The sequence below is a fragment of the Tinamus guttatus genome, unplaced genomic scaffold, assembly GCF_059628265.1.
Source record: "Tinamus guttatus ecotype Peru unplaced genomic scaffold, ASM5962826v1 Tinamus_guttatus_pri_ptg000403l, whole genome shotgun sequence".
NCBI lineage: Eukaryota > Metazoa > Chordata > Aves > Tinamiformes > Tinamidae > Tinamus > Tinamus guttatus.
In genome coordinates, this window is record NW_028288937.1 from 41,225 (window position 1) to 57,711 (window position 16,487).

Sequence of the window (16,487 nt, forward strand, 5' to 3'; positions counted from 1 at the left end):
GAAGGGAGACTCTTTACCCATGTCTTTTCAGACAGCAAGGTGTCTTGCTGTGCTGGTGTGTGCATCGTTTTCCCAAGTTCCTCCTTCTTCCTATCCCGTATCTCCAATTATACCCTCCTAAGGTCCCATGTGTCCCCTCTTAAATGCGTGTACTGCATTTAGCACCACAGGTGATCCACTCTACTGAAACCATTCGGGTGTTACTGTATTAATAAACAAAAAGGTGTATGATAGCCATTCCAACCTACGTGTACCAAGTGCTCAGAGGAGGCAAAAATGCACCAAGTATACACCAACAAGCTTCCCTCTGTTCTGAACTGGTGTCTCTTCTCATCCAGAAAACAAAAGAAGTAGATGAGGCAGATCTAAATGACCAACCTGCTGAGCAGCTGCGTTGAGCACGCACGCTCTCAGCTCTGGTGGCCTCCCAAAAGGGGCCAAGTCTGCAGATGATGGGGAGAGGAGGAATATATTGAACTTGCCCAACACAGAGGTTTGTTAGTGAGATTCTGGTACTTCAGGGAGAGAAGAACAGAAGTCTTTGAGGACAGTGGTTGCTGAGAGGGAAACCAAACCATGCTGGAGTGTTAATTGCATAAAAATGCCTCTTTCTGTCCAAATGAGAGACAAAGCATCTGAATCACACAGCATGAGTCTGGCCTGTCACGCCACTTCCTTTTTCACCAGTTATTGACAGGAAGCAAATGTTTCTTTACATTACTAATAGGCTTGAAGTGAGACCAACAGGTTAGTATCAGGGCTGGAAGTGTTTTGAAGGAGAAGAGCAAGAGAAGGTAATAGAAGACTTTGCATCCGCACTGTGAGAGGCTTAAAAAAAATCATCCTGCCATACACATGGCATGAGTATGTTGTTTTATTGCCTGCCACACCACAGCTCATAGCAGGATGGGAGCTGCACAGTATAACAGCAGATCAAGGCTCAGTTCTTGTAAGGCTTTTCTGCCTTTGCACATCTGCTTTGGCACAACAGCTGGAGAAAACTGCTGCAGAGCAAGTGCCTGGGAGTCTGGGTTTGAGCAGCTACCTCAGCCAGCTTGCATGGGCTACTGCTCTGTAACCTCTCATCACATTGAGGATGGGTCTTCTCAGCTCAGCAATGCCTCCAGTGAGTCACTAGAGCTTGCAAGGAAGCATCTACTTCCCTTTCAAAGCCTGGGGACTTTGCAAAATTCTGGGAGATGTGACAGAGAAGCAGGAGACATCCAAACTAGGTGTTCTACCCACTTCCAGCAACAGTTTGGCTATGTTTAACTTCTTGGTTTTTTTAACAGTAGAGTTTCTCAGGTCCTGATGTAATGTTATTCAGGTTGCCTATGAAAATCATAATTGTCTGGAGGGAAAAACATTTCTGAAATGGCCCACATTAGCATATACTGCCCCACTTTGCTCCAGCAATTATCAGGGATGAAAGCAGAAATCTGCACACCCTGTCAGAGCTTTAAACCTATCCCTTCTGAGCCCAACCCTGAAATCAAATGATTCCCTATTTAGGTATCGCTGGAACACTTATAAATATCTTATGAATTCTTTATGCCACTACTAATGGACAGAGAACTTGTCAAGTGTGGTGCTGGTGAAATATTATGCGAGTTCCTAGCTGAAATACCATCCTGTTAGAGTTCATGTGTAAATGCACTGCCACCTTTTATCCAGAAGCATCATTTGTCATACTACACTCCTGCTAGTCTTCCTCCTGGCCCCTAGAGAGCTGGCTTATTTAGAGAAACCCAAGCTATTGATGGCATGCAGCACTGCAACAAGGTGAATTATTCATACGTGTGGCAGAAAGGAGTACATCAGAGTTCTCTCTTAAGGAACCTCTTTCTTTTCCTGAGCAATGTCTGCAACAGCCTCTGCATGGTGAAATAAATAGAATATTCTGGGGCGTAAAAGAAGAAAAGAAATGTAGTGCTTTCAAACGAAATCTTCCTTCTTTTTTTTTTCCCCATGCAAAGAGCTCCATACTGCCAGGAAAGTCATCCCTCCAACCTGAGCCTAAAAATATAAAGGCAGGAGGCGGACCTATACCATCAAATCCATCTTTTCTGCAACCCCAAGGACCTCCTAGCTGTGTCTCTTATGAAAAATAAGAAAGAAAAAAGAAGACTCTGGATGGGCTTTGTGCACATGTTGCCCCATGACAAGCATGTATTATTTCAGTGCTGTCAGCCTTGCACAGAACTGGAAAATCCTGCTTTGTATGGAGAAAAGCAGAACTGTTGTGTCCCAAGCCTCCCCCTTTGGCAGCAGTCATCCAGAAAGACTTGGACACTGGAGATTGCCTGGGGCACTGAACGTCCCGAGAACGCCAGGCTTTAAAGTCTGGCTTCAGTGCAAAACAACAAACTGTGCAGTATTTCATTCTTATCATTCTTCTCTCTTCCTTCAGAATCCATGAGTTCTTCTGAGTTGCAATTTGGTTGTCACAGCTCCTTCTTGTCATTAGTTCTCTCAGGTGATAAATGAAGTTTCCTCTTCTGGACGTTTGGCATCCCATCAATTTGTCCTTTATTTAGAGGCATTTTGTACTTCTTTTGGTTCCAGAGGCAGCATTGGGCTGTTCTTGTGCCTCCAACCAGCTTTGCTTTAAAATGCGGGTTAGCAAGTCAATGCTGAGTTGAAGACTTTTGCAGTCAATTTTATCTTAAAAGGTCAAAATTGATGAGACTGATAATATACCCTGGAGGTAATGGTTCTGATTCCTCCATGCAACCTTTGGCCTCCCAATCCTAGGCTGGCCAAGCTCTTCTTTCCCAGGTGCTCTCCAAGGTGATATGAAATTACCTGAATGGGATGGAGCCAGGAGCAAAGCTTTGTCTCAGTGGTTCTGTCAGCAGTGCTGTCAAAGGTCTTGCTGTGGGGATGTGGTCATGACAGGGTCCCACATAGGTGTGGCATGATGGAGGCATGAAGACTTATGCGAGGACATGAAATTTGCATATGGAGCAGTGAATTATGGGTTTCTGAACTGAATGATGTTCCTTTTTAAAGAGTTCAGCTGAGGACATAAACCTCCAAATGCCTTCCAGAGGAGCTTAGGGTTTGATGATCATTTTTGAGAATAGAGAAGAGGCAGCAACAGGGACTGTTGCTAGCACTAATTTTATTCAACAGTTTCATCAATAGCCTCGTAAGGGAGTCATTAGAATCAAAAAAAAGCTCCAGGTTTGTGTATTGTATTACACTCTTTTGGATACTCAGATGCCTTGGCAGTGGAGAACAATTCTCATAGGATGACGCAAAACTGGATAGGCAATGTGGAGGCAGTTGAGACCCAGTATAAGTAAATAGAAAATAATACATTTATAGAAAAATGATCCATGTGGACATGATGATGAGCTTGTAACTGGGAGCTACAACCCAGGTAAGAGGCTGTAGAGAAACCATGTGAAGTCTGAAAGAACAGTGTTCAGAGTGAGCTAGCAATCCAACCAACTGAGGAATATCATAAAGGATAGTACTGACACCAAGGCTGAGGGAAAGCCACTATATAAATATTCGGTGGTGGTGGTAGGTAGAAAAGGGCAACTGAAGTGATTGAGGGAGTGTAGAAGCCCACTTACAAAAAGAATGGTGAAAAAGGTTGTGACTCTCCATTTTGGGAAGCCTACGGATGTAGGAGCCAGTTCTACAAAACATAAAAAGTGAAGGTTAGGATGAATTCAGAGCTCTTGTTCACCAAACCTGTAATAGTAGAAGTAGGGAACACTCAAGGCTACTGGTAAGAAATTGCCTTAACACAGATAGAAGAAAAACACTCTTAGGACAACTGGTAGTAAAATTTGGTGAACTTACTGCCATAATAGATAGCGGAGGATCAACAGGCTCAAAGGGGATTAAACTCATGGACAAGGAATCCACAAGCAGATATCAAAATGAATTGGTAAGGCTGTTCTTTCTAACATCTTTCTCGCAGGAGTTGAGGATGCTTGGGGAGCACAGGGGTTGTGCTGCAGACAAGGTGGCCAGGTTTGTATGTGCTTCTTACACACCACATCCTGCTGCTGCTGTCAGAGGCAGCACACAGGGTTTGATGGACCATTGGTCTGACCCTATAGGGCATGCTTTATGCCTCCACAGGCACAATATTAATGCTTTACAAGAGTGATTATGCTTCATTAGCATTTGATTTATTTTTCTCCCTTATAGAAGAACCCACTGGAGTCTAGAGATACTGAGGCATGTCAAGGGGTATTAACCTTTATTATGCAGACCTTGGTGAAGGGAGCATGGCTGGGAAGTCACCTTCAGTATTCTCCAAATGCCTTTCAGTGAAGTTTGTTAATCATAGCGAAGCCGCAAAACAATTCCTCTTCTCCCTCATGACTTCTATGAGTTATCACTTGGACATGATACAGTGAGGTCCCCAAGCTCTAGGTGGTAGGGACTGTAAATGTAGGTGGTAGGGACTGTAAATGAATGGCATCCTGCAAAAGGAAGGGACAAGGCTACACTGCTTAAGCTTTGAAAGGTCTAAGAAAGGCAAGGAAGCTATAAAGCAAATCAAGAACAATCAGCTATGTTGAGAGACCTTCAGAGCCCAACTGGGCTTGAAGTGTCACCTGCCCCACCTTGAGCTGTGCACTGTTACTCTTCTAGCTAAATTATCTCAGCGAAGAGGCATATCTCCCTAGTCTTCTCCAAAAGACAATGGTGAGACCATCTCCTGAGTTGATGGGGTGGTGAACACCTGCTGTGTTCCCACCATAAGCAGCCCCTTGCATGGATTTGATGTCTGCTGGCTGTGGAAATACTCTGCTCCCTGGTTGGGGACCATAGAGCTAGGCCCCATGAGTACTCCACTGACACGATGAGTAATGATACCAGAATACATTGCATTAGCAGTGACTTCACACTTCTGAACACTTCACAGCATAAGCTGCTGAGAGTCACTTCTTTGTTGCAGCTGCTGGCCCATCTGTGAGGACATGAACGTGCTGTGATACATATGTGGCTTCCCCATGAATTCAAGGAATTCTAGGGAGCAAAGTGGGTTGGGTGTCACTCAAATAAAGATAAGGAGAATTTACTCTATGCTGGTGGTGTATTTACTCTGTGTTGATCCCTTTCCAGCAAATGCAAGTTGCTGATGAGCCATGGATAGTCTGGCTGAGGGTGTCTAGAAAGCATCACAAGGGACATGATCATACTCCAAGGGGGAAGGAGGAAGAATGTTATCAGGCCACAGAATGAGGTTGAACCACTCATGTGTTTTGGTTTGGCAAGGTTAAAAAGCATTCCTACATGGAGACTGTTGTGTTACACAAAGTGAGGAAAGACCCATGCGAGCACATCCTGAAAGTCTGACTCTTTTATTGACAAAACATTTTAGAATGAGAGCTAGTGAGCAAGACCAGGTCATACTTGGTGGATTATAGATCATTTAAATACCTTTAAATTTGAATAGAACCAACTGCAAAATGTAAAATAACAGGAACAAAAAAAAATGTAAAACATCAGGATAAAGAATCCATGATGCCAGCAGGTTTTAGGAGCTGTCACCACTTAAGTAAGTGTCATCCAGATGGTGCTCAGTAACTTGAAAGTATATTGAGTCAGAGTAGTGATAAAATACAGCCTTCCTGTCACCATCTAGCAGGGCTGCTTTTGTTATCAGATCCATGCAGGTGAACTAAGACTTCCTTCAGAAGAGCAAAGTGCTAGTTAGACTATGTTTAAACATAATATGTAGACAGACTTTATGAGGAAGGAAACTGAACATACATTATATTAGAGCCATATCTTGTGTTGGTATTTGTCAAAAACAAACCACAAAAACTGGAGTATTTGTATTTAGAGCAGAACCCATACAGCCATCTCAAGAAATTTGTTTTGTATGTACTGTGTTTTGCTGAACTAGTTGCTTTGAAGGGAAGAAAGGAGTAAAACCAAAAAGACTGTATCTTGAAAAATCCATCAGAAGTTGCTGGCAGCTGTAATTTGCACCAGATATTACTGTCTGACTTTGCCATTGTCACTAAGTTTTAATATTAGATGGGTTTCAGTGACCATCGAGTTCAGCCTTCAGCACATCACAGACAGTCCATGGAAAGCTGTCTGAAGAGCCTTTGTTCATTCATCATGTCTTGGCTGAGATAAAACATGTAACTTTTAGGGATAGCTAACCTCAATTTGAAAAAGGTCTTTGAATAATAAGAAAATCCATGACAACTGCAGAAAAAATGTTCAGAACTCTCTCTGTTAAAAATCTGCACCTTTGTGTCTGCTCTTGATCTATTCTACTTTCAGTCACTGGCGTTTCTCATGCTTTTCTGACAAACAGAGAAGATGTCTCTGATGAGAAATGATCTATTCATGCAGGCACTAAGTGACTGAGATAGAAAGGGAGGAATAAATAGAGGGATAAATAGAGAGTGGGGAGGGAGGAAGGAGGGAGGGAGGGAGAGAAGGGAGAGAAGAAGGGAGGGAGGGAGGGAGGGAGGGAGGGAAGGAAGGAAGGAAGGGAGGAAGGGAGGAAGGAAGGAAGATAAAAGGCTGTTTTCCTTTTTTGTCATCACTGTAATCAACATGCACCTGTGTAGGGCACTGCTTTCTGCAAGATACTCATGATGTGGGGAGATGTCCTCTGGGGCATGACCTTCTAACTGACAAAGCAGGAGTTAGTCTTGCCTGTGCTCCTGGTCACCTCTTCATTAACCATAACCCTTCTGCAGCTAAACTGAGGCTGCAGACTGGTTCATCTTGTGCTGTCTTTGCAGCTGCCCTCCAAGCATGCTGGAGAAAGACATGGAGAAGGATGAGGAGGGTTTGTGTCCTTGTAACTAATCTTGCTACAAACGATCCATTGGAAATGGGAGATCTCCTCTCTGTGGCCAGCAAATCCAGATGTCCCATCTGCAAATAACTCAGGTCCTCGACATCCTGAAAAAACCCTCAGCTGCTGCTGCTGTTCTTTGTCTCCCAATGTCCCTTGTCCCATGTTGGGTTACAGCTTTGTTAGGATGTATTCTGCCAGCATTGGCCTTGCTTCCATCCTAAGATTTTTCTAACCTCACAAGGAAAATAATGTTTCATGATGGATGGGATAAAAGCTCTTTTAGACAGGATAACTTAGACACGTCTTTATCACCTCAGTAAAAGGTCTTGACTAATTGGAATCACTAGTATAGTAAATATTAGGGATTTTTGCTCTGTTCATGAAAGGAAAGTCACAGTCAAGAAAGGAATGCTCTTTGATAGGTGTTTTTTTTTTTTTTCTTCTGAATGCATGAGTTTTGTTTTGATCACCTTTTAGCTGTGGGATGCATTTGGTGGTACATCTCTATTAAGAAAAGAAAAACATTACAGTTTGATATTTCGGACTACTTAAACTCTTCCAACCCAATTTAAATAAATACATAATAAAAAGTTGTCTGTATAATTTTGCTCACCACCTGACCCTTGAGTATTATTAGCCATGCTATTCTCTAGATTATTTTGCAATGGTTAGAAGCTTTCAGTCAAATTACTGAAATTGTGAAGTAATTATGAAAAGTTCAGGCTTGAGCATAGCAGGGGGCATGTTGTAAGAAAAGGAACACTAGGGAGGGAGGTTAGATTGAAGGAATGAATTTTTCGCTGGAAAGAGGCACCTTTTGCTATTTGATTTGAGATTTATGATTTTTTTTAACATTTTTTTAGGCAGCTCTTCTGATTTCTTTCTTGACTAGAATGCCCAGAGCTTTCTGATGAAAATTATTCTGCGACTCTTGGTGACTGACAGTCAGGTCATCTGCTCCATTATGTACATTTACCTCCCGTTCCTTTGAGGACTTCAACCATTGAAACTGTATTCACAGTGCAAATCTACTATTAAATTAGTCTATTACTATGGTGACTTAATATTTCCTGGTAAGAGTTTTTATGTTGGCATAATGAGGAAAACTTCTGCTATTAGTCTCTTGCAATCTAATAACCACCTCTCCTCTCTAAGTGAAAACTCTCAAAAATGTCATGATTCCACCACCTTGAGAGTGTTTAATCCCTTTAGAAAGCAGCATAACTGGTAATTTTCTGGTTTATCACTTGATCAACGTTATCTGGAAAATCTTTGCTCTGTTTCATCTTCATCTAAAAGAAAAGACGTTTTGAAATATCAGACAGGTAGTCTCAACAGATACGAAATCAGCCCAAAACTGGATAATCAAAAGCCTTTTTTATTGCCTCTTCCCTTTCAAGAAATTCAGCAAAGGGCACTGTTCAGAGAGACAGTTTCAGAAATGCTGTGAGTTTCCCCATTGCACTCTCTCTTCTTTTGCTCTTGAAAGGAAAGCTCATTGGTTTTACTGATGACTTAAGCAACTAGTTCTGAAAATTAAAGCAGAAAGGCAAGTCACCAAGCTCAAGAATTGTACAACAGCCTCAGGAGGTGTCTCTTGAGCAGCAGGACTTTCCTGAATTTATGCCAAATGGAGCTTTGTCACTTCTATCAAGGCATCAAGCCTAGGGAGTTCGGCAGAGAGGAACCTCAGGAATTTCAAAAAAGGCAAGTGCAGAGTCCTGCATCTAGACAGGAATAACCCTAGAGATGAATACTGTTCTACCAGGAGGCTAATCTTTGCCCAGGAGATGCAGAGCACACAACATTTACACCTCCTGATGCATTAGATAGGTGACATTATGCTTCAGGAGCCCCAGTTCACATAGACAGATTCATTTTCTCTCATTCATTAAATGTAAGGAACTACAAGGAAATTTTCAGATCTCTGCAGAGTTTTCCCAACACTGGGCTGGAGGGTGGCTCCCCAAGCACCCACGTTGACAGGGCACCTGCATTTCAAATCTTAGAGACCCCAGGATGAGGCCATCACAAATAAGGCACCAGAAGTCTTCCACTGTGGGTACTGGAGGAAAGCTGGGTCTTGGTGCAAGAAATGCCAGGGGAGGAGTGGGGAAAATTTTATGCACAGATGATCACAGCCTTGGCCCCATGGCAGAGAAGTAATAATGATATAATCAATCAGCCCTTCACACGTCTCTCTCCCTTGCTTTTCCAGAGTGATTACTCAAGTGACACTGAGAGCGAAGACAATTTCCTGATGATGCCACCAAGAGACCATCTCGGCCTCACTGTATTCTCCATGCTCTGCTGCTTCTGGCCGCTGGGAATTGCTGCCTTTTACCTGTCCCATGAGGTAATGCAAAAACACCTCCTACTAATTCAAAGCTTTACATTCAAGCAGTGCCTATGACTCCACGACAGCAAGGAAAGCTCAACAAGACCCAAGACAAGACCCGAACATGGGGCAAACACTCTCCCAGGGTGATAGGAGGCAGGGTGACATGTGCAATTTTTTACCCCACTTGACATATTTCCATTGTAACAGTGCTTGTCTTGTGAGATATTTTACTAAGGGAGGAAAGCCACGGAATATTTTAGGTTTTGCTTGGCAATGGTCAGGCGCCATGTCATTTTATGCAGTGTCCAGCCAGGGATTTTCTGTAGACATTATTTTCTATTGGAAGCCACTTTACTATATTAAATGCTCAGGTTTCCTATTGGAAAAAATTAACTTGTTAGTTCCCGAGCTGATGATCTGGAAAAGAAAACTGGTTAATATCCTTCCTCAGAAGTGGACGTGTTTTCCAGGAAAACCTTTCTCTATGAAAAATTGCTCAGTTTGTTCCTCTGGTCCAATTTTAATATGGATTTTTTTTTTTTTTTGCCAGAGAAGTGATAGTGCTTTGGTTTGTTTCCTTCCTAAGAAGAGCTTGCTGGTTTCCAGCCTCTGCCTAACAACCACCTAATGCCTCATCATTTGTTTCGACAAGTATGTCTTCACAAGTGCCTGCAGAGTAATTACTGAGTTTCTCTCTCAGCATGGCAGATAACATAACGTGACACAAAAGGAGTCTCATCTAATAGTCTCCTCAGCGGCTGCACGGAAATGTTCACTTATATTTCTATTTACTGATGGTGGCAGGGCCTATTGGAAACTACAGCGTGTGCTCCACAGACCAAAATCATTAACTTTCTAACCTGCCTTTATAATCTGCCTGCTCTGAACACTTACCAGCACCAGATATTTGTCAAGCCAGACCAGGCACTTTAGATCAGAAGAACGTTAGTCTTTAATATCAAAGAAAAGAGGTAGGGCACTACCATTTTTTTCTTTTTTTATTGTCTAGAAAGTATCTTTCATTGAACTTTCAAGCCTCTGAAACAACTGCAGTTTGTCCAGTGTAAAAATAACAGATTTCTTTGTCTGAGTGCTATTTATTTCTCAAGTTTAGGTCAAGGAATTTGTCTGATAACAATGGCAGTAACAAATGAAAATCAGGTGGGCAGCACATGTGCTTCATCATTCTGCAGTTCAGTCCTTCAGGCAGAGCTGTTCATCAGCAGCTTTACTGGCCATGCCTTTTGCACACGTGGGCTGGCCAGGATCTTTTACTGATGCTTCAGCCAAAGAAGAGTACTGAGCCTGGCAGGATTGACACGATGCTTGTATTTGCTTTGTGTTGGGGAAATTAGTGCATTAATCAATCTCCAGCAGTCATGTTCCTTCAAGAGGCCTGGAGATGGCTAGTTAGTTTTATCTAGATGGTAAAAACACAGCCCAGTCCACTAAAAGGAGAACAAACAACATATTAAAGTACTAAAAAGCATCATCGGTGAGAAGCCAAATGCGCTGAGACCCAGTATGTTGACTGATCCCAGGGGCTGCATGAATCTGGAAGACCACACTACTTCAGTAGCAGCATATCAAAGGTTGTAAAGGTCACATGAAGGCCAGGAAAAGGCCATCATATTGTGCTGAGGGATTTGGTTATTGAAAAAAAAATGAAATTTACATGTTGGATTGGTTTAGCATAATGATGGGGAACTGCTGAACGTGGCTCCTTAAAACAAGAAGCCATCAGCAAAAAGGGTCAGATAGGTGCTTTGCTTTTATTCATTTGCTAGGCAGTAAATAAGTCTTTGCTAATTGGCCCCCTGGATTCACTAAGGTAAGCTTTGGCTAGATACAGGGAGGAAAAAGGAATGCGTTTTTGAGGAGCTTTGACTTCTATTTTTGTTTTTGCATTGGAATTAGAAATCCTTTCTCCCCACCAAAATGATAGTCATCATCATCTTCCCACCCCTACACGCTCCTGTACAAAACCCTGTACCTAGCAAGGCTAATACTAACAGTAATACTCTAGACCATAAACCTGAGAGTATTTAAAGGGTTGTGAAGAAACAGCATCCAGGAAAATGTAATTGCATAATTAACCATTATGAAGGCCAGGTAGGCCTGACAAACAACAGACTGCATTGGTAGTATTTGATGCTGGCCTCTCACAGAGGCACGTCTTGGCAGTGCCTTGCTTTATAGCAAAATCTTAATGGATGTTTCTAAAACTGACAGACATAATGATGGATTAAGACAGGTCTTAGTATTTAATTTCCTCTTTCAGAAAACAAGGTGAAGATTGAGAGAAAGAGATTGAGTGAAATGAGGCAGCATTCAGGATAATCTTTTATATGTGAGATAGTAAAATATTATGTCCTATTAGCATGTGATTTCTACTTATATAGATGCTTTAACCTGAATTCTTGAATAATATTTGAGATCTTCCATTAATACAGAAGGGTAGTCTAACATGCCAAAAGTCAGAGTTATAACTAAAGATCAAAGCTTGGCACTTGCATTCAAGCCTTTTTGCTGCTACTTGAGCTATATAAAAATTTTAGTCTTTAAGAAGTCTCATGAGTAAGTCTACACCAAAAAAAAAAAGTATATTGTGGAGAAAAATTACAAGAGTAGGAACTGCAAAGGCACTGACTGGATGCTTTTTTTTGACAGAATTTAGTGTTTGTGGTGAACTCTTTTTAAAAAACAAGTCTTCTTTACAGGTGAAATACATTTACAACTCTAGACCTGATTTGCAGAAGATAGATTTGCAGTGCACAGCAATCCAAAGTAGCAGGTGTTCTCAGCTCAAACCTCACTGCACCTGGCAATACAGTGATGTTGCAAATGTCCATGTCATGATGTGAAAGAACTGCACAAGGATGGATGTCGGAAGGTTTCCCAGATGCTCTTTATGAACTGAAAACATAAATTTTCTCCATGCTACAAAAAAGTAATGTGCTTCCTGCCAGGGCTATTTCTGCTCCATGCAGGACTTAGTGTTTCCACTGAGGTTCTCACTGATGTGCTGCTGCCTTGAGGTTTCATGGAGCCCATCTGTATTGATCAATGCAGCTGTGCAAGGTCTGCCTGTGTAGAATGGACTTTATTTTGTATCTGCTCTCCTATGGGATGGGGATGGTCCTCTGCAGCCCTCCACCCCTGCAGTCCTCAGCACAGAGTCCAAGATGCCAGCTAGGCCAAAACAGATACTTCCTCTATCCAGCTTCCATATAACCTCCTTAAGCTGCAGATAGTGTAATATTTTTGTCATCCCCTAAATCATTCCTGCAATGTAAATTTTTTGCAGGCTGCTCCCTCTTTGTCTTTTTTTTTTTCAAGCAGCAGAAGCCAGATTTCCACTGGCTTTCTGAGCCTGAGAAATACTAAGGCAGGTTTAGTGTTTTTTTCCAAAGGCAGAGACATAGACTTGAAAATCCCACTGGGCATTTCTCTGCATGCTTAGGTGCTTAAATAGCTTTCCAAATCCTGTTCCACTTTCCTCGCTGGCAGAACATGAAATCTTTGAGGCAGCAGACTGCATCCAAATGCACGAGAGCAATCGCTTCCCGTCTGCCGTGCTTATTCCATGTAGCAATTACTATCCTCATGCCATGATTGAGGGGTTATTTCTACCACCTATGCATTTCTTAAGCAGGCAAAGCTCCAAAAACCATTGCTAGGATTGTCCTTAAGAACAAGTAGGGAATTGTGCAACAGTGAAAGGGGTTTCTCCTGCTTTCTTATGGATGCAGGCTGAACAGTCGCTTGTCTTTCGTCATGACGATTTCCACACCTCTTCATTACTTTCTACCAAATTTCAGAAATGGAAGCCTTGAAAAAAATGTATTTTGACTTGTTTCAGCAGTCACCAGGTAGAACAGTATGATCTTCATGTCTGTGTTCAAAGGGGGAAGATGATACAATCTCAACCTTTATTAGAGACCAAAGATTACAAGCTCAGAACACAGGATTATATTTCTTCTTCTTCTTTTTTTTTTGATATTTTTGTCAAATTTTGACGTCTAACAACTGCTGAAAATAATATGTAGATGACAGCCAGGTACTATTTGTGGTTTATTATTTAGAAATCTGGCGTATGGGCTCCATCCCATGTGTGAAAACCAAGACTGGCCAATGGTGTGACTTGCCACACTCTATCAAACTAGCTAGCGGTCCTGGTAGGACCTGTGAGTGCTCTACTACTGCATCCTGGCTTTTTCATCCTCTCTGCCCTGTACTTCTGGGACAGAAAACAGAGAATGGCCAAGAAGCTGACCTCTGTGGCCATGCAACTATGTTTGTACATAGTATGAGTGCATGGTACAATGCTTCATCCCCTTGCATCTAAGATGGAAGGGCCCCTAGAAAGAGCAAAACTAATCTAGAGTATTTTGCTTTGCTTGATATACGTGGGGTAATCGGCCAAGCATTATTGCAAGATGTGCTAAATAGCAAAGCTAAAGCAATGAGAACAGCTAGTGAGCAGATACCAGGCTCTTACATTTTCAAAAGAGATTTTCAATTTTTCAGCATTGTGTCATGTGCTGGACTAAGTAGTGACACTTTTACAAAGGAGCTGACTTTCAAACAAAGGTGAGCTTAACCTCCTTAAACCTCATAGGAGAAAGCCCTTCTCTGGTGTCTTGAATTAAGATACCAAATCGCACAATCCCTGGTGTAAAGTTGGGCCGTTGCTCTTGGTCACAGTGCTTGGATATAGGATGCCTTTTATATTTTGGGGCTGCCCAGTCTCTTCACCTTCAGTCTAGTCCAGTCTTCAGGACTCAGTAAGTCCAGAGACTCACACTGCGTCAGTCCACACTTACATGACTTCATTTCCATGTGCCCATGGCTCTTGGTCTTTGTATCAAGGAGGCATTAGAGATTTTCACCAGAACAAGCCATATGTTCTAAGATTGCATTTTCCTCAGGGATCATATTAAGAAAGAACTGAGCTAATTTCAGGTGCATTCATAACACAAGAAATAGCCATGGAGGGCTAAGAGAGGCTCCTACCATGTTAGACTTCATCCCTGAGGTTTGGAAGGGTTTGAAACAATTTAAAACAAGGTTTTATGAAGGAAATCGTGGGGTAAATATCACTTGCAAAGGTTCATGCAGCTCTGCTTGCAAACTATCTTTGTATGAATGTGTATGTATGACCTCCAGTTAAAGCATTGCACTTGCAAGGATATGCACTTCAAGGTCTTAGAGTGACAGCTACCATAGGACAGCCATCTTCTGCTTGTATTTAATGTATTTAACATTGGCCAGTGTCATCATTAAGTAAAGTGGCTGCTGTTTTCAGCATACACACAGACAGAAACTATCTGCTGGGAGTGCCAAGAGCATATGTCATTGTGGGGAAGTGCTGGATCTCTCATTCTTGGAGGAGCAGTTCTGCAGGAGATGTCCCTGGCCTCAGATTCAGGACATTTGGGTGAAATTCTTTGACTTTGCAAAAAAGTTGACACCCAGTCCAGCATGTTCAAGGCTTACGAGTTCTGCGCATTTCAGAGAAGGAAAAACAAGCCCCAAATGGGGTGGCAGAGTAAGTCTCATGGTCCTTCAACGCTTAGAGATGCTGCCAGAAGCAGTGCTGCTTCTAAGACTGTTATAACCATCACATGTTATGACCAGTTGGGATTACCAACTCATAGCCCATCCATTCTCTGCTTTCCAGGCTGGAGCTGGCTTCCAGACGGCAGTGTGGGTAGACTTTGCTTCTGCCAACTCTGCCCTTTGGGGTAGATATGTCTGAGAAGCAAGAGGTTTGTGCACACTAAAAATGGTGATTTGCACTGTGTTGCATGTCAGCATCTGCTGATTTCAGTGTGCCATCACTGATATCTTGGGACATGGTACTTTTTAAGTATCTTGTATAATTTCCTCGTCATTCCCTTTGTCCCTTTGATCTTGCGGTCACATTTCCAAGTCACGAATCGCAGCTACAAAAGGGGATTAGATTAATGAATGGCCTGATTGCTTTAGCCCTTAAGCTGATTTTAAATAATTGGAAAGGTAGTTCACAAGTAACATTCCCAGGAGGGTTCAATTCATTATGTAGATGTTTAATTACAAGGAAGTTGTTGGGCCTGAAATGAGACCAACTTGAAATGCTTGAGGACTTGAGGGGTCTTTTAATGAGACCATCCTGCACAGTGGCAAATTGTTCCCTATCAGACTCTAATGCCTTGCACATGATGCTGAGGCAGTGGGAACCATGGGATGTATCAGTGCAGTCATGATCCAAGAGCGTAAAATATCACTCCCTCTTGGCACCCTCTTTTTATCCTGGTAGTACTTTCTGTTGCTCATCTATTGGCTCGTTCTTTCACAGACAGTGAGGATCATTTCAGTGCAGAATAATGTCATTTCAACAGATTATTTGCGCTCTTGCCACTGAGCGTAGCATGTCTGTACAATTCATATAATCATTCAGAGACCCTTTTTTCCCTTCTCTCATAGAGGCATCTAAAGAATAGAATAATAAATCCTCCACAACAATTTATTAGGGGGTCCAGACACCCTTGCATTTAGGCACTTATCTCTCACTGAGTTTAAACAACCTTTTAGTCTTGTCTTGCATTTTTTAGTCTTAGGCAATAAAGACACATTCAGTTAGCAGGGACATCCTGTGCACTTATGTTAGCAAGCCTCAGGTGTGCCAGCTAAATATTTAATTTTCCCTACTTTAAAGGTAGAGCCTCCAGGGAGAATTATATTTCAGGAGTGGACACAGAGGGAGCGTGCTCCCAGTCCAAGGGATCATAGAATCATAGAATCATAGAATGCTTAGAGTTGGAAGGGACCTCTAGAGATCATCTAGTCCAACCCCCCTCCACACGCAGGGTCACCTAGAGCATGTGGCACAGGACTGCGTCCAAGCAGTTTTTGAAGATCTCCAGAGAAGGAGACTCCACAACCTCTCTGGGCAGCCTGTTCCAGTGCTCTGGCACCCTCACTGTTAAGAAATTTTTCCTTAAATTCCTGTGGAAAGGGAAAGAACAGGGCACAGGATTTTGCACTTTCCAGTAGAGTAGGGTAAGGTTGGGGAGCTGTGGATGGCAGTCACCAGTTTCCTCCTGGAAAATAAAACACTTTTTTCCAGCCTTACAAAAGTAGCCAGATATCAAAGGTCTGAGATACCTAACCTTTAGATCCAGGCAGATTTAGGGATGGGATAATGTATTCTGGGCACCTTAGGAACTTTATTTTCTGGGGGGGAAATGTCCTTGTTTAGCATTTACCTCTCACATTTTGCTGTTGGATTTAAGAAGGCAGCTTCCCAGCTGCTGTCAGTGGTCACAGATCAATAAGTTGATGGTCCCGTGACAGCTCCCACAG

The 16,487-nt window shown here is 42.4% G+C and overlaps 1 protein-coding gene across 1 annotated transcript in view; it reads left to right on the forward strand.

Annotated features, from left to right (window-relative positions):
* Nucleotides 1-16,487, forward strand: part of SYNDIG1 (synapse differentiation inducing 1) — a 45,784-nt gene that overhangs the window by 2,185 nt on the left and 27,112 nt on the right. Inside the window, exon 2 of the mRNA XM_088531229.1 lies at nucleotides 9,018-9,155. Within this exon, the coding sequence (XP_088387355.1) occupies nucleotides 9,018-9,155 (138 nt within the window). The remainder of the gene's footprint in view (nucleotides 1-9,017; nucleotides 9,156-16,487) is intronic.